We start from the raw sequence: 23,057 nt of genomic DNA, 5'->3' as shown, positions 1-23,057 counted from the left end.
TGTGTGCTTGTTGGTTAGAAGCCTTCAAACAATCAGAGCATCTATTACCCTGTTTACGGTTCAAGCGCAGACATGAGACAAATACAGAGGGCAGCTCTTCTGTCTGTGTGGTATATGAAAACATGAGATTTCATCCAGGGGATAATGTTTCAAGGATCTGATCATAGACTAGCACATCCCTGCAAAACAGTGCTGGACAATTCTACAGTACCCATGAATCTGAAACTTTTCCAAAGCAAAACAGCAGATCCCTCACCCTTACAAAACACAGCTGCCATCACAATTCCTACTGTGAAATATAGGCAATATGGAGACCCAGAGGGAAATTTCTTTGCTCAGAGCTTGCTCTTTCTTAGCTCAGGAGACTTCATGAAATTCTAAGTTATGTTTGATTTAAAGGAATATTCCGGGTCACATATGAGTTAAACTCAATTGACAGCATCATGTGACATCATGTTGAATACCACGAAAAATAATTTAGACTCATTACTTGTTTATTAAAAAATAAAAAATTGGGTTTACAGTAAGGCACTTACTAAGAAAGTGAATGGGGCGAGTCCATAAACATTAAAAGACACACTGTTTCAAAGATATAGCCACAAAATGTAAAAATTATACGTGTTAACGTGATTTTAGAGTGATTAAATCAGGGATTTACTGACATTACAGCGTTTACCAGATTACAGGGTTTTCCAGTGTTATGTCATGACACAGAATTTGTAATATTTGACATTTACATTTTTATGCATTTAGCAGATGCTTTTATCCAAAGTGACATATTTTAAAATTATTCAAGGTATACAATTATCAGTTTGTGTGTTCCTGGGAATCGCATCCATGTGTAACGTTTGCAGGAACGAGGCAAGAGAAGGAGGATCTAAGTGTAGGCTTATTTAACAAAAACATAAGAACCTCAACACAAAACATGAACCCAGAACAAACCATTACATCCATCAAGGTTAACAAGACACAGCTGGGATCAATCAAGGGGAAGACAGAGAACAGAGACACAACAAGGAAGACACAGAACTTCAAACTTAAAGTCTTAATTCACCTAGCAACCTCTAGTGGCCACTAAGGCAAATGTCCCAAGTGTTACAGAGCCCCCCATCTAAGGAGTGGCTCCTGACGCTCCATAAAAAAAACAAAAAAATAGTTCATGGTGGAGCCAGTGGAGGGCCCAGAGACAGGCGTAGACCAGGGGACCAGGGTGGAGGCGGTGGCGGGGTCCAGGGAAGTGGGTCCAGAGAGGGAGCGAGGTCTGGCAGCCTAGGAGGTGGAGACCCAAGGGGTGGAGACGAAGGAGGCGGAAACTCAGAGGGCGGAGCCGCAGGAGACGGAGACGCAGGAGGTGGAGACTCAGGGGGTGGAGCCACAGGAAGCTGAGACGCAGGAGGTGGAGACCGTGGAAGAGCCGTGGAAGACTCAGAGACTCACAAACTCAGGGAACTGGACAGACTCGTCAACAGCCTCGGGGAACTGGACAGGCTCGTCGACAGCCTCGGGGAACTTGAAAGGCTTGTCGACAGCCTCTGGGAACTTGAAAGGCTCGTTGACAGCCTCGGGGAACAGGACAGGCACGTTGACAGCCTCGGGTAACTGGATAGGCTCGTCAACAGCCTCGGGGAACTGGACAGGCTTGTCTACAGCCTCGAGAAACTGGAAAGGCTTGTCGACAGCCTCGGAGAACTGGACAGGCTCGTCGACTGCCTCGGGAACTGGACAGGCTCATCGACAGCCTCAGGGAACAGGACAGGCTCGTCGACAGCCTCGGGTAACTGGATAGGCTCATCAACAGCCTCGGGGAACTGAACAGGCTCATCGACAACCACCGTGGTCAGGAGCGCTGGCAGCGACTGGGAAACGGCCTCCATGGCCAAGAGCACTGGCAGTGACTAGGGAACGGCCACCATGGCCGTGAGCACAGGCAGTGACAGTGGAACGACTTCTGTGGCCGTGGGAACTGGCAGTGACAGGGGAACGACCTCCGTGGTCGTGAACACAGGCAGTGACAGGGGAACGGCCTTCGTGGCCGTGAACACTGGCAGTGACAGGGGAACGACCTCCATGGCCATGGGCACTGGCAGTGACAGGGGGATGACCTCCGTGCTCGTGAGCACAGGCAGTGACAGGGGAACGGCCTTCGTGGCCGTGAACACTGGCAGTGACAGGGGGATGACCTCCGTGGCCATGAACACTGGCAGTGACAGGGGGACGACCTCCATGGCCATGAACACTGGCAGTGACAGGGGAATGGCCTTCATGGCCATGAACACTGGCAGTGACAGGGGAATGACCTACATCACCGTGGGCACTGACAGTGACAGGGGGACGACCTCTGTGGTCATGAGCACAGGCAGTGACAGGGGAACGGCCTTCGTGGCCGTGAACACTGGCAGTGACAGGGGAACGACCTCCATGGCCATGGGCACTGGCAGTGACAGGGGGATGACCTCCATGGCCGTGAACACTGGCAGTGACAGGGGAATGGCCTTCGTGGCCATGAACACTGGCAGTGACAGGGGAACGACCTACATCACCGTGGGCACTGGCAGTGACAGGGGGATGACCTCTGTGGTCATGAGCACAGGCAGTGACAGGGGAACGGCCTTCATGGCCGTGAACACTGGCAGTGACAGGGGAACGACCTCCATGGCCATGGGCACTGGCAGTGACAGGGGGACGACCTCCGTGGCTGTGAACACTGGCAGTGATGGGAATGGCCTTCGTGGCCATGAACACTGGCAGTGACAGGGGAATGACCTATGTCACCGTGGGCACTGGCAGTGACAGGGGGACGACCTCTGTGGTCATGAGCACAGGCAGTTACAGGGGAACGGCCTCCGTGGCCGTGAACACGCAGTGACAGGGGAACGATCTCTGTGGCCGTGAGCACTGGCAGCGACTGGGGAACAACCTCCGTGGCCATGAGCACTGGCAGCGACTGGGGAGCAGGAGCCCTTCTCCTCCTCCTCTTCTTCCAGACGGCCATGAGCACTGCTGTGGGAATGGCATCCGTGGTCGAGGACGCTGGCTCTGGGACAGACGAGGCTTCTGGCTCTGGGATGGACAGTGCTTCAGGCACTGGCTCGGGGACAGACAAGGCTTCAAGAGCTAGCTCTGGGACGGACAAGGCTTCAGGAACTGGCTTGTTGACCATGGCAGGCATGGGCGCTGGCTCGTTGACCTTGGCAGGTGTGGCCGCTGGCTCATTGACTCTGGCAGGCATGGGTGCTGGCTCGTTGATCGTGGCAGGTGTGGGCGCTTGCTCGTTGATCGTGGCAGGAATGGGTGCTGGCTCCTTGATAGTGGTAAGCGTGGGCGCTGGCAGCGGCATGGGATTACTGCCTTACCCCACAGTGTAAGGGGAGAATGTGAGCCTTAAAGCATAGTCAATTAACTAAATTAAGGAAAGATCACATCTTTTAAGTATCAGCTTGGTGTCAAATGTATCTCCTTAAAGGGGTAGTTCATCCAAAAATGAAAATTCTCTCATCATTTACTTACCTTAATTCCATCCCATATGTGTATGACTCTCTTTCTTCTGCAGAACACAAATGATTATATTTAGAATATTTCAGCTCTGTAAATCCATACAATGCAAGCGAATGGGTGCCAAATTTTGACACTCCACAAAGCACATAAAGGCATCATAAAAGTAATCCATAAGACTCCAGTGGTTAAATCGATATCTTCAGAAGCGATATGATAGGTGTGGGTGACAAACAGATCAATATTTAAGTCCTATTTTGCTTGAAAATTTTCTTGCTGCCCAGTAGGAGGCGGTATGCATGAAGAATTTGAATCACCAAAAACACAAGAAGAATGTGAAAGTGATCTGTTTTTCACCAACACCTATCATATCACTTCTGAAGATATTGATTTAACCAATGGGGTCTTATGGATTACTTTCATGCTGACTTATGTGATTATTGGAGCTTCATTAGAGCTAAGAAATTCTTCTAAAACTCTTCATTTGTGTTGATGAAAGAAAGTCACACACCGGATGTTATGAGGGTGGGTAAATGATGAGAGAATTTTCATTTTTGGGTAAACAATTCCTTTAAAGTCCTTAGAAAATATAAAAATAGACAACTGAGGCCAGTATTGACATAAACAAGTACAGAGCTATAAAATGTATGGATGGCATAGAGAAATATTTGAGTTCGTATTGAAATCTCTGACTTTTGACAGCAGACTTCGGTATCTTGGTAAATCTAAGCACAGTGTGTGACATAAAAATATGAGAAGCAGGAGATTTGAAATAATATTTTAATCTCACCGCACTCTAGGAGAAGCATTTGCGATATTGACAAGATCTCATTTGCAATTTTCCTTTCCAATGGGGAGATTTTCCTGAAACTGTTCCACACACTGCACATGACTTCAGATATCAGTCTGGTTTAATGTGACCCACTACACAGCTGTGCCTAACTCAAAACAGTCAACAATCTTAGTTTCAATATAAAAAATGATCAGTTCCTCATCATTATTCATAAATCGGTTTATCTGTTATCTAACATATGATCTGCCAGACAGCACACAAGTCCTGAGTTTAGGCATGTTTGGACACAAAACTGCAGGGACATGACAGTGAAGTTGACATAACACACAGCTGATGTTTCAAGGAAATTGGAGAGATAAAAAATGCCTTTGTGAGGCAGGAGTGTGACCCCAAGGCAGAGCTTTGAACTGAAAGTGCCTGAAATAATTGGACAGTGATTGGAGAATAGCGGAATAATTCTGCAGGTGAAAGACTCAGACAGAGAGAAATATCTGGACCATGATGAAGCCTCATTACCATTAACAGTACTTTCAGCTCATTTCATTGCACTGTCCATTTAATTATTAAATTGTACATTACTGTATAAATTTTTAACAGGCTTACAATGTACTGTCATAATCCAGAGAGGCTGTGGATTATGTTAAATCTTTGACAATAAGGTGAAACTTCATGCCCCAAAAGTTGACTTCATGAAGGATGGTGTCAAAAGACATAGTTTACTAATAGCTCATGACTGTGGCTGGTTGTGATTCTGACATTTAGGTTTAGTAAAAAGTCACTATTCCCTGAATATCTCTGTTCTGACACATATCAGTCAGACTCTATTCCCCTCCATACTCTAAGCAGTGATTGCTCATTGCAGATCTATTTTAGTCTAGGCTTAGAAACTAGGCTTAATCAGTCTTTGAGAAACCAGCACGATGCCTCAAACCTTCCTACGCAAGGAAAGAGGAACTGAGAACTTATATATTTGAAATTAATACAATATTTCCTTTTGACTATTTGACAACAATTTAGCTTTGTATCATCCAAAAAAGGGTATTTAGCTAGATGTAAGTGCTAAATGTATTATCAATACACTGTACAGGGGCTAGTTTGAATCTGCTGATTTTAATGTGTGATTTTTAACAAATCAATAAACAACTGAAAAATTCAAAAGATATTTTAAAGGTCAATTCAACTGGGTTGCATCTGAAGTATAAAAGAGTTAGACAAAGACTGAATTAGTGTTATAGTGAAATGAAAAATGTATTGAATGGTGTATCTACTATTTTATTTCTAACTCTTCAAATAAACCATGTTCCTTACAAAGTGTAAAGAACACAAAACAAAGGGGGAAAAAAATGTATTTATCTTTTTCCCCCATTAATATACTAAATAACCAGATATAATTCCCAAACCACTGACTGTCACCAACAAATTTTATTCCCAAAATATTTGTGAGCTCTTATTGTTATGTCCTGCTGTTGAGGGCGGAAGAAAAGGCAATGAGGCACTTACCCTGGGAAAGTCATAGCCATAGTTCATGGTCCCTGTCTGTGGCAGCTGCCTCTGGCCTGTGTCTGCCTGTGTGCATTGTTAAAACTGGTGTTTCACCAATGCACTTCTACACAAAGGAGGGTGTGGGAGGGGGGATTCTGCAGAGTTCTTACAGCGGACATGAGAGTATGGGAGGTGACAAGGGAACCAATAAATCAACCACTCACAAACCTGACCATCCTCTGTTTACTTTCACTCCCTCTCTTTCTGTAGTCCACCATTCCCTCCAACCACTAGGTATAACCACTATTATAATTATAAACTTTGAAAGCTTTACAACCTGACATCATAAAATATGGAAATACCACCAGATAGTGATAATTCTAGATGGCCCTGAGAAATTAGAGGTTAACCGTATTTGTAGTTTTTCTCAATCACTTTGGCTCATTTTTTTGAAACAGTCTTAACATTCTCTAAACTTTAAGTGCAATTGTCACAACTGTTTTATGGAATATCACAACTCTATTGCATATCTGCAAAATGTAGTAACTCACTCAAAACATTTACAGTTTTTCTGAATTGCTAAAACACTAAACCCCATTCTCTGAACCAAATGCTCAGTGGCATAAACCCATTTGTCGAATCAATCACTCTTTTTGCAAAACTCTAAACACATTCTCACTCACTAAAACACATTTCGCACTGTGATGCACTTGTGTTGCACTTGTGTTGCAAAACGGAAAATACGGGCAGCAAAAGTTAAACACAACTTAAACACAGTTGTCATCGTTTACACACAATGACTCAAAACTGTTCACACTTGTTTCTAATGATGTGAAAATGTGATACTGAGGCAGAATGAAATGTGTTTTCATTTAGAGTATTCTTTGTTCGTTGGGGTTCTGCAGTTGGACTACTGTATTTTTACAGTATGCAGGTGCTGAATATACAGATATTCAATACTGTATTACTTGCAGTACTTACAGTATACAGTATATTCACTGTACTACTGTAAATTGTGATTACTATACTTTTTTGACAGTAACTGCAAAATGTGCTTACTATATACAATTAAAATTCTGTAACTACATGCCCTAGACGCTGTGTTCTCCATTTTCTGCTGAAGTGTCTAATGAATGCTCTGTAGTGTTTATATACTGACTTGCTATGTGCATGATCTGAAAGAATTGTTTGATTTTGATCACAGATTAAATGGTTTTGAGGCAATTGTTTAATTTTGCCAGAAGAGTCAGAGGTTTTGTGAATGTAGTTTGAAGATATGTTTTGTGTTTAAAGTTGTGAAAAAATGGGTGAAGGTTTCAAGAAATGTGTTTTAGCAGTTCAGAAAAACGTCATGGTTACTTGCGTAACCTCCGTTCCCTGATGGAGGGAACGAGATGTTGTGTCGATGTAGTGACACTAGGGGTCACACTTGGGAGCCCGAGACACCTCTGGTCTTTGATAAAAGGCCAGTGAAAATTGGCGAGTGGTATTTGCATGCCACTCCCCCGAACATACGGGTATAAAAGGAGCTGGTATGCAACCACTCATTCAGGTTTTATGCTGAGGAGCCGAGACAAGGTCCGGCCATTTCAGCGGGTAGTTCAGCGTTGTGGCAGGAGGGACACAACGTCTCGCTTCCTCCATCAGGGAACGGAGGTTACGCAAGTAACCATGATGTTCCCTATCTGTCACTCACTCGACATTGTGTTGATGTGGTGACACTAGGGGTCCCTATACAAAACGCCGCAACTGGCTGAACTGTGTTACGTGAACTGGCGGTGTGTGACGGGCAGACAACTGTGAGCCTTGTAGCCAGTGCACCAGGCCGACACGTAACCTCCCCAACATAGTTATGAGTGTCAAACGGCCCTTTGGGGACAAGTCGACTACCCAAAAGATAGAGAAAGTCTAGCCCGGTTGTGGCCTCTTTTCCCCTTCTTTTTTTTTCACTCCCTAAAAAAAAAGGGGGATTATCCGACTGGGCCGACCAGGTCTAGTCGGGGGGGTGTCCCTCCCAAGGGGAGGACACCGCGGAGACCACACCTCGCCCAGAGAGAGGGGGGATATTTAAGTGGAAAATATGTCACATGGTCTTGCTGATCATGTGGAGAAGTCTCATGGTAGGTCCTACCCAACGGGGGAGGAGTTACTACAAACATGGAGACTGTGGCAGAGGGGCCTCTGCCCAAGGAAGACGCAGTTTGCCAACAGGGAAACGAATTAGCGGAAGATATATCGCAAGGGGTTGCCTACAGGGAACCGCCACATGCGGAGCACCTACCCCAGAACAGGGCTTTTAGTTAGCACGTGTACTGGGCCGGCAGTGAGTCTTTCCAAAAACTCAGCTGCCACAGGGCTCGGAGGAAGTCAACCAGGGAACATAGTTTGTGAACACTATTGGGAGTTAATGGCGCATGTCTTCAGCTCAGAGGAGGTGAAAGGCGCTATGTGCAAGCGATACACCTGGCCGGCTATCCCGGGCTTATCCGCTTGTATTGCGTGCCACAACCCGGGACGAAACCGGTTCCACCCGGAGGTTGTAGAACCTCGCAAAGGTGTTGGGTGTTGCCTAGCAATGTCTGTTAGAGAGGCACCCCTGGCCAGGGCCCAGGAGGCCGCTACACCCCTGGTAGAATGGGCTCTTAGCCCTACCGGGGGCAGCATGTCCTGGGTGTGATATGCCATAGCTATGGCGTAAATGAGCCAGTGGGCGATCCTCTGCTTGGAGACAGAGCTTCCTTTCCGCTGTGTACCAAAGCAGACAAAGAGCTGCTCAGAGATCCTAAAGCTCTGCATGCGATCCAAATAGATGCGTAAAGCGCGCACCGGACACAGCAACGACAGGGCTGCGTCTGCCTCCTCCTGAGGCAGCGCTCGCAGGTTCACCACCTGGTCCCTAAAAGGGGTCGTGGGAACCTTGGGCACATAGCCCGCTCGGGGTCTCAAGATCACATGAGAGTAGCCTGGACCGAACTCCAGGCACGTTTCGCTGACAGAGAACGCTTGCAGGTCTCCTACCCTCTTGATGGAAGTGAGCGCAGTCAGGAGGGCAGTCTTCAAGGAGAGTGCCTTAAGCTCAGCTGACTGCAAAGGCTCAAAGGGGGCTCTCTGTAGACCCTGAACATCTACAGAGAGGTCCCATGAGGGAACGAGGCGTGGTCTGGAGGGTTTCAGCCTCCTGGCGCCTCTCAGGAACCTGATGATCAGGTCGTGCTTCCCTAAGGACTTACCATCCACTGTGTCTTAGTGTGCTGCTATAGCGGCTACGTACACCTTCAAGGTGGAAGGGGACAGCCGCCCTTCCAACCTCTCCTGCAGGAAGGAAAGCGGGCATAGGTGCACCGCGAGTGCCTCTATCCACCGGGGGGATTGCCGAATAGCCCTTGGCCGCCCCACCATCGAGGGTAGTGAGGGCGGGGAAGCTAAAAGATCGGGACCAGGCAGTAAAAAGTGCCTCCCACGATCTTGTCAGCTCAACCTGGTCCCATTGAGGTCCCCAAATTGCCCCCAGTGCTAGCCGCGCTGGCCTCATACCCATGGGTAGAAGGACAGAGGCGGGGAGCCTCTGGGGTGGCTTGCTTTCTTACGAAGGTAAGCCGCGACCGCATCGTTGCCATGGACATGTTCTCGCAATGAGTACATGACCCATACACGAATGCTGTCTCCGCGTGAGCAGTGCCCAGACACGAAAGACAGTGATCATGACCGTCAGAAGGCAAGAGATAACGAGCGCAACCAGGAATAACTCACAAAGGAAAGGCGTCTTTAAAAAGACGCGTCTTTAAAAAGACGTTCCGTGTGTGCCGCTCTTTTAGAGAAATATACACTTTTAGAGAAATATACTCTTTTAGAGAAATATACTCTTTTATTTCTGCCGAAGCGCCCAGGGGCATTCTCTGCAGTGCACCAGTGCAGAGGAGGGAGAAGCCGCTGAAATGCGCCGTCAGATCCAGCAGAGGTGAATGAACAGTCGTGGGAATTCAGCTCAGTGAACATGACCGTTCGGCTCCGAAGAGAAAATCTGAATGAGTGGATGCATACCAGCTCCTTTTATACCCGTATGTTCGGGGGAGTGGCATGCAAATACCACTCGCCAATATTCATTGGCCTTTTATCAAAGACCAGAGGTGTCTCGGGCTCCCAAGAGTGACCCCTAGTGTCACTACATCGACACAACATCGAGTGAGTGACAGATAGGGAACTGTAATTCATGCTTCAAAACCTAGTTATTGTGTCAGTAAATTGGCCAATGCCACCAAAATGAAAAGTTTTTTTGTCATCGTGTGAGCCGTACTGATCAACATGTTTAGATGTTTTTTTCACCATGGCAGTCAACCCTGGAAATGGCTGTTATATACATATTTCATTTTTGTTCTACTTTTTTGTTGACACTGACTGCTTACCGTACTATACAAGAATGTCAGTTTTGTCTAGCTGAATGCTATTGTGTATCACACTGAACTTTTTAGATACCAATTTCAACAGTAGGTAAAAGTTTACTGGGAAAAGTCAATACTGTACAATACTGTAGTACACAGAAAAATTATATGCACATTTGTTTACAATACATTTATTTTTGTAGCAATGTGTTACATGTAAACAGAAAATTCACATTTGCATGTCCATCTTTACACAATTCTTACATGTAAAGTCATATATAGTGAACAGAAAATTGTCACAAAATCACAAACATTCCATGTCATAGATATTTATGGAATATACATGTATGTCTGACAGATTTTGATAATTGAATGGATCATTTTGCATATGATGGCTCACACGGTGAAAGAATGTTTAGAAGTTGTGAAGAGTATGACAATTTCACTGAGAATCAACTCATTTTTGACCAGCAAGCCATGTGCATTTAGTTATTGTGCAAATTGTAGACAATTGTACTTACTCTTTTACACACAAGTGCCAAAACAAAACTCAATTGCTTAAATGAATAAGAAATTTAAATCTGGTGTGAACAAGGAACTAATTGTTTATAGATTTGAACTTATTGTTTTGAAAAAAATTATTCTCATTTGAGAATTGAGCCAAAGCGATTGAGAAAAACTGTAAAATGATTTTACTAACGCAAAAACTTTGGCAGCCCCAAAATACTAAAACTAAATATACTGTAACTACAACCACTGATGCACTGATGCTAAATTTGTGTGCCGGTCTTGAATACCGATATCTAATTATTTAGAACATCTGCCTTTACCGATAGTGACAGTTTGGTGGTTCTAATTTTTTTCTACCTTGTTTCAAATCACTGACAATTAATTAAAGCTGAAGTGTGTAACTTTTTCTGTTAAAATAATTTCTCTTATCCCAGCTTAATATGCAGAGAAAACTGAAAGTAAACCATAGGTTAATTTTCTCCAAAACAGTAAAAACTGTGTCTCTTTGGCGCTATAAAGAGTTCTCTGGTTGTTTTTAAGTGACACGTCTATACTCTATACAACACAATAACATTGACTGAGCCAATGGCATGAGTTGGGGGTGGGACTATCTGTTTGTTCAATCAACAGAGATGGGGGGCGTGTTCAGAAAGCTGTTAGAAAACAAACGTTTATTTTTGTAATTTCATTCCTTGACATGATACACTTCAGCTTTAAACAACTTCGAAAGTAATTTAAATAAATAGACACACTTTATATTATGTGGCCTTAACTACTATGTACTTAATCATTTGATACAATGTACTTATTATGTACATACATGTTGTTGCATAGTAATTACATTTAAAGTACTTGCATTTAATTACATTTGTAGTTACACAGTTAACTTTACCCCTAACCCTAACCCAACCCAACCCTTACCCCAAAACCCAACTCTAACCCCTAATCCTAACCCTACCCTTACTCCTAAGTGTGCCCATACCTCAATCACAGTAGCAATAAATGTGATAATTTTGCAGAACAATATATAGTTATACAGTAAATACATAGTCTTTTATGTATTAAATGTTAGTACATAATAGTTAAGGCCACCAAATATAAAGTGTGACCAAATCATTTTATTCCCTATCTCTATGTGTCTTCTATGGTTTCGAGAAACTAGTCTCAGTTATAAAGAAAAAATGAAACAAAAAACACATTACTAATTCACATTACTAATATTCTTAACTCATATGAACTGAATTCTCCCTGTTAAGCTCAAATTAAGTTCCCAAATTGTTTTTAACTCACATTAACTTTTCTGAATGACGAGGCTTGTCCCTTTTTATCTGAAGCAGTCTCTGCTTTAGCAAACTCATTATATTTCTTCCTGTGTCAAGCTTTAAGGTCTGTAATCAAATCAGTTTTGTCAAAAGTTGCACTTCAAAGCTTACAAATTACAACTCTGCTCTCAATTTCACCCAATTCAAAGCAATTCCACACAAGGGACATTTTCTTGAATTAAATGCTAATTGTCCAATTCTTTGACTTCCAATTTTGATAGTTTTTAAACAATTAGCCGATTTACAATAGCACAGCTAATTGCTTTTATCTACCAATCATTGCATCGCTAGCGATTGGCAGATAAAACCAAAATTTAATGGACAAATTGGAAATAAAATAGAAATAAAGAACTAAATGAAAAATTCAAAACTTCAGATATGACTGTTTGTGGTGACTGACTACCATATGAATTAGTGCCCGACCGATATATCGGTCGGCCGAGATTAGCCTTTCACCGATATATCGGTATCGGCATATATTTTACCGATATGCGCCGATATGAAAACTTTTTTTCAGAACATATAATGCAGAAAACAATGCTTTAGAATTGGTGTCATAACATAGATTGTCCAACAGAACGTGCTCCGACTCCATTGTTTACAAAGCTGAACTGACGGTGGCTCTGCAGACAGGGCGGAGCTCAGCGGTGTCATCATGGTAAGTTGTTAACCAGTCTGTTAAATACATACTGGAAACTTAATAAACAATGACCCCATAATTTTCCCTTTTCAATGTAACTAATATAACGTTAACCTTGTCCCTGACAACCATGTCACTTATGTCTGTTTGCTGTTAGCTATATTTTGTCAGTGCAGTCAGTAATGTAGCAGATTGAAAGGTAAACATCAGAGCATCTTTTTGCAGCTCAGCAGACAACGGTGCGGTGGTAGATTTTGTCTGTTGAATGTTGATTTCATGCTATGTTATTACTTAGTTGGTGAGACACAATGCTGGAAAGTAAAATAAACAACGTCCGTCTTTTACTCTCCATGACAACAAGCTTATAGCTAACTAGCTAATCACGTAGCTACTTTCATTGTTGTCAACTGAGTGGAAGCAAATGAGTAAACATATATTCACCAAACTGTTTTGTTTAGGATGCACAGTTTGGTACCCCCTTCAACCGAACAATTCCAGTCGTCATTTATAAAATGTAGTATTTAAAAGTTTGGTTTTCCACCGCTGAAAGTTTCCCCTGAACTTGTATAGCAGAATACGCTGTTCTTGTTTATCTTGATTCGGCAGTATTAATATAGTCAGCATTTGACTGATACTAAACAGTGCTGATGTTTATTTAGCTATTTATTTTATTTTTATTTATTCTTTATTTTAATGGTTAGCATTTGACTTATATAAACATACAGTACTGATGTTTATTTAGCTATTTATTTTATTTTTATTTATTCTTTATTTTAATGGTCAGCATTTGACGGATACTAAACAGTACTGATGTTTATTTAGCTGTTTATTTTATTTTTATTTATTCTTTATTTTAATGGTCAGCATTTGACTGATACTAAACAGTACTGATGTTTATTTAACTATTTGTTTTATTTTGATTTATTCTTTATTTTAATAGTCAGCATTTGACTGATACTAAACATACAGTACTGATGTTTATTTAGCTATTTATTTTATTTTTATTTATTATTTATTTTAATGGTCAGCATTTGACTGATATAAACATACAGTACTGATGATTATTTAGCTATTTATTTTATTTTTATTTATTCTTTATTTTAATGGTCAGCATTTGACGGATACTAAACATACAGTACTGATGTTTATTTAGTTATTTATTTTATTTTTATTTATTCTTTATTTTAATGGTCAGCATTTGACGGATACTAAACAGTACTGATGTTTATTTAGCTATTTATTTTATTTTTATTTATTCTTTATTTTAATGGTTAGCATTTGACGGATACTAAACAGTACTGATGTTTATTTAACTATTTGTTTTATTTTTATTTATTCTTTATTTTAATGGTCAGCATTTGATGGATACTAAACAGTACTGATGCTTATTTAGCTATTTATTGTATTTTTATTTATTCTTTATTTTACTGGTCAGCATTTGACTGATACTAAACATACAGTACTGATGTTTATTTAGCTATTTTTTGTATTTTTATTTATTCTTTATTTTTCTCAGTGTTCATTTCTAGAATTTGTTGACAATGTATAATAATAATGTCAAATGTTCTTTGATAAAAATATTTGTTTAAGAAATCAGCCTTCTGAGTACCTTTGCATAGTCATATCGATGCAAAATCGGTGAAAAATCCACATAGAAAATGTCTGTTTTCATTCCAGCTCAAAAATTTAATATATCGGCCACCATATCGGTAATCGGTGAATATTCCATCTCTAAAATGGTATCGGTCTCAAAAATCCCATATTGGACGGGCTCTAATATGAATACTAAAGGAAGTGTATTTGTTGCCCCAGAGTGTTTTAATCCAACTGGTTCTCAGAGCCATCAGAAACAGACTCTCTTGCAGAGTTGATTCAGGCCGGCAAATAAAACCGGGATCTGGAAGGAATTAAACCTTGTTTCTATAAATCCCTAAAGCATCCACTAGGTCATGTCAGTCAGCTCTATTCCAAGACTTGTCTAAAAATATTCCACAACAAAGAAACCCACCCAGATGCAGTTCTGCTTTAGAAGCTCACACTGACCCTACCAGGAAAGAACAATCAGCCAGGCCTAGGCCAGCAGACGCTCTGGAATTAAGCAGACACCATTCAGCCATTTACCGTGACTCTGCCAATGCCTGCTGTAGTCCTAATATTACCATCCTGGCCTACAGCCACAGTCTCTAATCCCAGGCTGGGGTCACAAAATGTACACTACACTCAACATGATTGTCAACAAAAACAAAGATCTCGACAGCATTTGACATATCATTCAGTTTTTGACCAGTGTGGGGATGTCTTTTTTTTTTTTTTTCAGAATATAGACATTCAATAGGTAATTTTTGTCTTGTGCCAACCAAATGTCAATTATCTTGAATACTTTTTAAACAAAACATACCCTTTAAAAACAGTGATATACATTATTTGTGAAATTTGAATCTGTGAAATTAACTTAAAAACTTTAATCTAAATGATTGTTGATGTACTACCAGATACTGATCATAATGCAAAGCTCATGTTTTATCATACCTCCTTAAAGAGAATAGTTCACCCAGAAATGAATATTCTCTCATCATTCACTCACCCTCATGTCATCCCAGATGTATATGACTTTCTTCTGTGAAACACAACTGAAGATTTTTAGAAAAACATCTCAGCTCTGTAGATCCTTACAATGCAAGTGAATGGTGGCCAGAACTCTGAAGGTCCAAAAAGTAATCCATACGACTTCAGTAGTTAAATCCATGTCTTCAGAAGCAATATGATAGGTGTGGAGGGAAAAAACAGATAAATATTTAAGTCCATTTTACTATAAATCTTTCACTTACACATTCTTCTTCTATTGTTTTTTTTGGTGATCTGCATTCTTTGTGCATATCACCACCTACTGGTCAGGGCTGGTCAAAGATGGAGATTTATAGTACAAAAGGACTTAAATATTGCTCTGTTTCTCACCCACACCTATCATATTGCTTCTGAGGACATGGATTAAACCACTGGAGTCGTGTGGATTACTTTTATGCTGCCTTTATGTGCTTTTCAGACCTTCTGAGATCTGGCCACCATTCACTTGCATTGAATGGACCAACAGAGACGAAATATTCTTCTAAAACTCTTTGTTTGTGTTCTGCAGAAGAAAGAAAGTCATGCACATCTGGGATGGTATGAAGGTGAGGTGAGCATATGTTGAGAGAATTTTCATTTTTGGGTGAAGTTGGGTCCCTTGAAGGCTAAGGTATACTTTGTTTTTCTGCGTCCTGTTAAATCTTGCCATAACTCAGCTTTTCAAAGCACACTCTTTTGACCACGAGCCTATAAAGACGCGTTCGACCAATTTGTGATATTCTTTTAGCACATTCAACATGTGCTAAAAGACAACAGTGCATGTGGCAACAACGCGTATCTTTCTATCACGTTACTGTGTCCAAAATAATTTTACATGCTCAAAGCCTAGTGTGACCACTCCTTAAAGGCCAAAGTATAATTCTTTTGTCCGTGTGGACTGTCTGTGTGTCTAAAAAACTAGGCTGATCGGAGAAAAAAGTAGAATACTTTGGCCTTTGAGGGCCGGTCACACTACGCTTTGAGCATGCAAAATTATTTCGGACACAGCAACAGAAATATGATGTCACGCTCGAAGGCTTCTGGTTTTCATTAATAATTATATCAAAAATAACAAAAAATATTGTATTCAAAATATTAAAATATATAATATACTCATTTTCCTGCAAGGATAAAAATATGGTGCTTCAAAATGTGTATTTTTTGTGTTGAGCCCATGGGTCAGTGTGTGACGTAACAATCTTCTGTTGGTCACATTTCTTCTCATCATCCGAATTCGCAGGTCAGTGTTCACCAAACTTGAACTTTGGTGTGTAGTGGAATGCAAAATTTCTTTGCATGAGTTCGAGCTTCCTGTCACATGCATTCTGATGCGTTTGAATGGAAGTGAATAGAGTGCGAAGTGTCGTGTGACCACAGCTTTAGCCAAACAAAATTTCTGTTTGCAAGCGTTTATTTAGCTTCAGGAGAAAATATGCACTCTGACAAACTTGAAATCAAAGTTTGTGGTTACTGAAAGGTTTCAAAACATTGTTAAAATGTTCGTAATTCAGTGCCTGTTTTGACCCAAACTATGCCTGAGGATCAATCCGTGCGATTTAAAAAAGATTTGCAAGCTACGTGACAGCATGTAGAACATTTTTTATTCTATCTGACTCAAACGAAAAAGCCATTTATCTTAAGTCCTAATTTTACAAAGGGTTCTCAAAGGTTGCTTTCTAATGATGAGCAGACTGTGACAAAGTTTGAGCATTAACAAGGTTTAGTATAAACCAGACTTCTCACCATTGTGCTGACTGAGCGGTTTAGATTTCTATCCAAGTGGGGGTTTTTTAGATAGAGTCATGCTGACGTACTGTAATCAAATGGTCTTAACAGGATTTGGTTGGGAATGTAAAACTTATGAAACTCTGTTAAAAGACACATCAGCAATTGCTCAAAAAAATCAAAACTCTCTGCACAAACCACTTTATTAATTACTAATTATTATATTAAATATTATTTAAGGGTTATTAATTTATTTATTGGGCTCTGAAGCGCAGATGCTCTAGCATGAATAAATTAAATGAGATGAGATCTAAGCTCTCTCAGATGACTACTCAGTGTAAAAAGACCCTAATGGCCAAGAAAAGATCAGGCAATGAAGCAGCAACATCAGTCTAAACCCTCAATACATCCATTCAGCAGAACTGGACATTCAACCAGTGGATTTCAGAAAATTTCCTGTAATTTGATCTAATCTTCAAAACTATGTGCATTTTACCATAAAGTGTAATAAGCAAGGAGAAAGAAAGGAAACAAAAGGAATTATGTTACTAATTGTAAGGCAACAGTGCCACCAAAAAGGTTAATTTCATTTGAAAGAATTTACCAAAAAGAAAAGCTTTGAGAGTCAAAGGTAAGAGAAATGCTGTGTGAGAGGAGCAGATCTATTCAAAGGGACTAAGAAACTAAACACTCTATTTTGTGTTCTGTCCATACTGAGGGCCGAATGTGTGTTTAAAGAGAAAACACTGAGAACAATAACTATGAGGAGAGCCCAAGCTCAGTGAGGGGCTCTCAGCAGGTAGGGCCGGACCGTTGCCCCATGCCAAAATTCCGTCCACGAAACACAGGAGAAAATGTTCCTGGGCGACCCAGTAGACGTGTGTCATATTTCTCAGCTCAATGCAACTTTCTTCCACAATGATATCAGAGCCTTGCGCTCACAGGGAGAAAAAGCTAGCAGAGGTACTGAGAAAGAAACAGAGAGAGCAACTTTCTCACACCCTCAAACTGTGTAGAGAAAAGGATACAATTGCACAGAAAACTGTGATTACTTAGGGAAGGCCTGCCAGCATATACAAAAGAGGGAATACACAGGATCAAAGGGGGAAATACTACAATACGCTTCAAACAAGAGAATGAGTTGTGAGCATTTTTCAGTGATTTACAAAAGAGACTTTAGATGTTACAAAGTAAAAGAGTGGTAAAACTGAAAAAACTGAGTACACAATGTTAAGGTAATTTATCAAGCAAATAATAACAAATAAATGTAAAAACATTTGGTGCTGCCAGAATCGGACAAAGAATGGAAATCTGTCATTGATTTTCTCTGCTGGTGTAGAAAGGGTTTTAAAATCTTTAAAAGTCCAAAAGTGTTTGTGCGAAATATTTTTGTTGAAAGATATACACTGATTAGCCACAACATTAAAACCACCTGCCTAATATTGTGTAGGTCCCCCTCGTGCCACCAAAACAGCACCAACCCGCATCTCAGAATATCATTCTGAGATAATATTCTTCTCACCACAACTGTACAGAGCGTTGTGTGTTGACTGTTGTGTGTGAAAATCCCAGGAGATCAGCAGTTACAGAAATACTCAAACCAGCCCGTCTGGCACCAACAATCATCCATGTGATTATCTAATCAGCCAATCATGTGGCAGCAGTGCAGTGCATGAAATCATGCAGATACGGGTCAGGAGCTTCAGTTAATGTTCAAATCAACCATCAGAATGGGGAAAAAAAATGTATCTCAATGATTTGGACGTGACATGATTGTTGGAGCCAGATGGGCTGGTTTGAGTATTTCTGTAACTGCTGATCTCCTGTGATTTTCACACACAACAGTCACTAGAATTTACTCTGAATGGTGCCAAAAACAAAAAACATCCAGTGAGGGGCAGTTCTGTGGACAGAAACGCCTTGTTGATGAGAGAGGTCAACAGAGAATGGCCAGACTGTTTCGAACTGACAAAGTCTATGGTAACTCAGATAACCGCTCTGTACAATTGTGGTGAGAAGAATAGTATCTCAGAATACTATTCTGAGATGCGGGTTGGCGCTGATTTGGTGGCACAAGGGAGACCTACACAATATTAGGCAGATGGTTTTAATGTTGTGGCTGATCGGTGTAGATGTGCTATCTCCCAAATACTCATATGTAATACACTGTAATGTATAAAAGTTACTTATATATGTAAATTCATTAATTAAGCACTGACAAATGTATAATTGTCACCCGCACCGCAACAGAGATTATATACTGGGTTGTCAATTCATTTCCATGACTTACCTGTCGTTTGTGATTAGGGTACAACAGGACTAAAGGCCCCCAGGTGCAAAAGACACTTTTGATTGAATTTCTTCCCAAAACACTAAATAGCAACAAAAACTACCACAGCACTTTCCTAAATTTCTCATTATCACTATGCACGGCAAAATGTTCCTGATCCATGAGGTCATCGCGTGCAGTATCTAAAATTGATTCTGAGTTAACTTTAATCTAACATTAAATCATTTTTAAAATGTTGCAAATTTATGTAGCTATGAAAATCCTCAAAATTATCACATTTATTTTGAGACTTAATACTTATTTGTAATTTTCAGTATTGTTCAAGGTGATTAAATAAAAAGTTGTTGTTTATTTTACAATATCTGTGCAAGAAGTGAAAGGATTGTATCTGAGGAAAAAAGCCCCACTTTTGCAAGGGCTAAAGGCCATCATAAAACACATAGTTTTTCCTAAGTAGAGACAAAAGATTTGTTATGAAGAATGTTCAAAGTGGGCTCACGCTGACTGATCCAATCATAAGATTCATTTGTTTATAAAATAGACTTGAGATGTCATGAAATGGCATGAAATTAAAGTAACAGGAAATGGTGCACCTTTTTTAAAGTAGTTATTTTGAATAAGCATTATCTTCATTTGTTACTCAAAAAACATCTTACTGTCTCAAATGTATTTGCATAAATTTACATATTTTTGCCTCTAACTATATCACTATATCTACACTATAATACTATAAGCCCCCCTCGCAAACTTTTTATTTAAATTAACTTTATTTAAAACAACCTACCCTTATTATTTATATAAAACACAAATTATAATGCTCCACCAATATTCAGTAAAAAGACATGTATTTTCTCAATCTCTATACACATTCCTTAAGGGGTGCAACTATCCTCATTGAGGATTTTTCAAACAAATACCCTTCACACACCTGGCTGGACGTGGGCAGCTGCGCTAGATACACTTGATGGAACAGAAAAATAAAACAGAAAAAGTCCTGCACACTGTCATCCAGCTTGCAAATCTTTATTAAATCACACAATGTTTTTCACTCATTCCATTCTGTTCTTCCATGGATAAGGATTTTTTAAAATAATTTCAAAGAGAAAAATGTATATTTACAATAGGACTTTCCGTAACTTTTCCAGGACCTTTCCAGCCTCGAAAATCACCATTTTACAATTCCCTGATATTTTCAGGTATTCCATGACTATGTGAACCCTGTATATAAAGTCTTTATATATATATATATATATATATATATATATATATATATATATATATATATATATATATATATACTGAATTTGATATGGCACTGGGTATAATGTAGAAGAGAAGCAGCAGAACAGCCCTTGGCTCTGTTGTATAGCCAGCTGACAACTCGATAAGAGAGTGGGCAGAGTAGTGTGGCTCCTTCACCACCCACTCACCCACATACAAACACAATACATTTACATCTATCTATCTATCTATCTATCTATCTATCTATCTATCTGTCTGTCTGTCTGTCTGTCTTTCTGTCTATCTGTATGTCTGTCTATCTATCTATCTATCTATCTGTCTGTCTGTCTGTCTGTCTATCTATCTGTCTATCTATCTATCTATCTGTCTGTCTGTCTGTCTGTCTGTCTGTCTATCTATCTGTCTATCTATCTATCTATCTATCTGTCTGTCTGTCTGTCTATCTAGTGATGTTGCACCTTCACTCTTTGATCTATTAATGTTCTGATTTCAACTTCATGTAAGCCCTGCAACATAATTTAATTGTAACACTTTCTAGATATTAGTAGAATAAGCTATGGGAATCTGTTTGTGTTCATGAAAATTATATTTTCTCCCCATTTCATTTAGCTTGGATGTTTAAAAAAAAAAAAAAAAAAAAAAAAAAAGAATCTGGCCTTTTTACAATGTGAAAGCTGCAGTATAGACAAAGGTCATTGGCTCTGACAGATATGTGACAGTCTAACCAGAGCAGGGAAAATTACTGCTTGCAGAGAAATACAACTAAATATAAGAAATATAAGTCACCTGATTCTAACAGGCTACAGTACACCTCTAGTTCAACTCTTGCAAGGGATAATCTATCCTACTGATCCCAGTAGATTGAGCGACATGTCCCAAACTCAACTATGCGATGTTTTGAATACACACACGATATGTGTTCATTCCATAACGTATAACCCAAGAAGCCACGACCCTCTTACCTTCTTAATAGATTTGTGGGTCGGGACCGCAGTGAATGCGGCGGACAGCTCTCCGACGTTCATGTTCACGTCGCTGTTCTTGGTGCTTGTCATCGCGGAGTATTTCTCGGCAACGTTTTCGCTCTCTTTAAACTCTTTGCTGGCCTGTTTCACCTCCAGCTTTGCATCCCCGCCAGAGTCTGACATGGCAATCTAAATCTACGTGGTTTGTGAGCCGTTGCCGACGGTTTTACGTGATAGACCTTCAGCTCCGTAACCTTTCGATTCGTTCGTATGTTGCTGGAGCGTTTCTAAAGCCCTGAGTATCTCAAAAGCGGAAGGAGTGTGGGTGATTGCGCAAAATGCCTATTAGATAGGCACAAACTGTCTAGTGCGGATGAAAAACGGATACGATTGGCTAGAGTGTATAACAATGTAATTTCACTCCAAGCCGCTGCGGATCACAGATTATTACATTTGACTATCCGGCTGACGGCCAGCAGCAGCATCATCAGCGGTGGGCGGGGCGTAGAGTAGAGAACATGTTTTATCGGCGCATCATGTGCCGTAATGTATCTGTTTGCTGCAGAGCGCTCTCGATGATCTTATATTAAAGAAATAGTTCACCCAAAACTGAAAATTCTATCATAATTTACTCACCCTCATGCCATCCCAGATGTTTACGACTTTCTTCTGCTGAACACAAACGAAGATGTTTTGAAAATATTTCAGCTCTAAGCTATACAATGCAAGTGAATGATGGCCAAAACTTTGAAGCTCAAAAAGCACATAAAGGCAGCATAAAAGTAATCCATGCGACTCCAGTGGTTTAATTCATGTCTTCAGAAGTGATATGATAGGTGTGGTTGAGAAACAGATCAATATTTATATCCTGTTTTAACCACAAATTCTTCTTCCTGCCCAGTAGGTGGCTATATACATGAGGAATGCAAATCGGCAAAAACAAAAGAAGAATGTAAAAGTTAATGTGGAGATTTATGGTAAAAAAATAAAATAAAAAAAAAAGACTTAAATAGTGATCTGTTTCTCAACCATACCTATCATAATGCTTCTGAAGACAAGGATTAAACCACTGGAGTGATATGGATTACTTTAATGCTGCCTTTTTGTGCTTTTTGGACCTTTGAAGTTCTGGCCACCATTCACTTGCACTGAATGGACCTACAGAAGTGAGATACTCTTTTAAAAATCTTTGTAGTGTTCAGCAGAAGAAAGTCATACACATCAAGGAGGGTGAACTTTCCAAACAGATTTTGGGGGGAAAACAAAAACCAAGAATGCAAACACTTTCGAGTGTAGGGTACTTTGGAAAGGTAGAACCTCATAATAATACATACAAATGTGAATATTTAACAACCTGAGTTTAGAGAAACATAGCTCAAAAACTAATTCCATTTTACAAAAGCAAACCAACACATCTAGACTTACCTGAATAAAAGGGTTATTCTCACGCAAACTGTCAAGAAAATTTACAAGTGTGCATAAAAAAAAATTAAGCCTGCGATAAAGATCTTCTGCATTGTACAGTTTTTTTCAGGAAATTAAGCACATTTTATCTGTTAACTCTCATTACCGTAACGTGTCCAGACATTTTACTGCAATTAAAAAAGATTCTG

General features: G+C 40.4%; 1 protein-coding gene across 4 annotated transcripts in view; it reads right to left on the bottom strand.

Moving 5' to 3' along the window:
• The window catches only part of LOC127424217 (S-adenosylhomocysteine hydrolase-like protein 1), a 48,255-nt gene extending 26,344 nt beyond the window's left edge, over positions 1-21,911 (bottom strand). For 2 of the 4 annotated variants that reach the window (XM_051669200.1, XM_051669201.1), the window contains exon 1: positions 21,442-21,910. In XM_051669200.1, the coding sequence (XP_051525160.1) occupies positions 21,442-21,627 (186 nt within the window). In that variant the 5' untranslated portion in view covers positions 21,628-21,910. Of the gene's footprint in view, positions 1-21,441 lie in introns of all 4 variants that reach the window. The other 2 variants (XM_051669202.1, XM_051669199.1) reach the window with 2 other exon arrangements.
• Between the last annotated feature and the right edge of the window lie 1,146 nt (positions 21,912-23,057).

This window comes from Myxocyprinus asiaticus, chromosome 33 (genome assembly GCF_019703515.2).
Source record: "Myxocyprinus asiaticus isolate MX2 ecotype Aquarium Trade chromosome 33, UBuf_Myxa_2, whole genome shotgun sequence".
Lineage (NCBI taxonomy): Eukaryota > Metazoa > Chordata > Actinopteri > Cypriniformes > Catostomidae > Myxocyprinus > Myxocyprinus asiaticus.
Note: the sequence above shows the minus strand (reverse complement) of the source record. Positions and strands in the feature narration are given on the sequence as shown.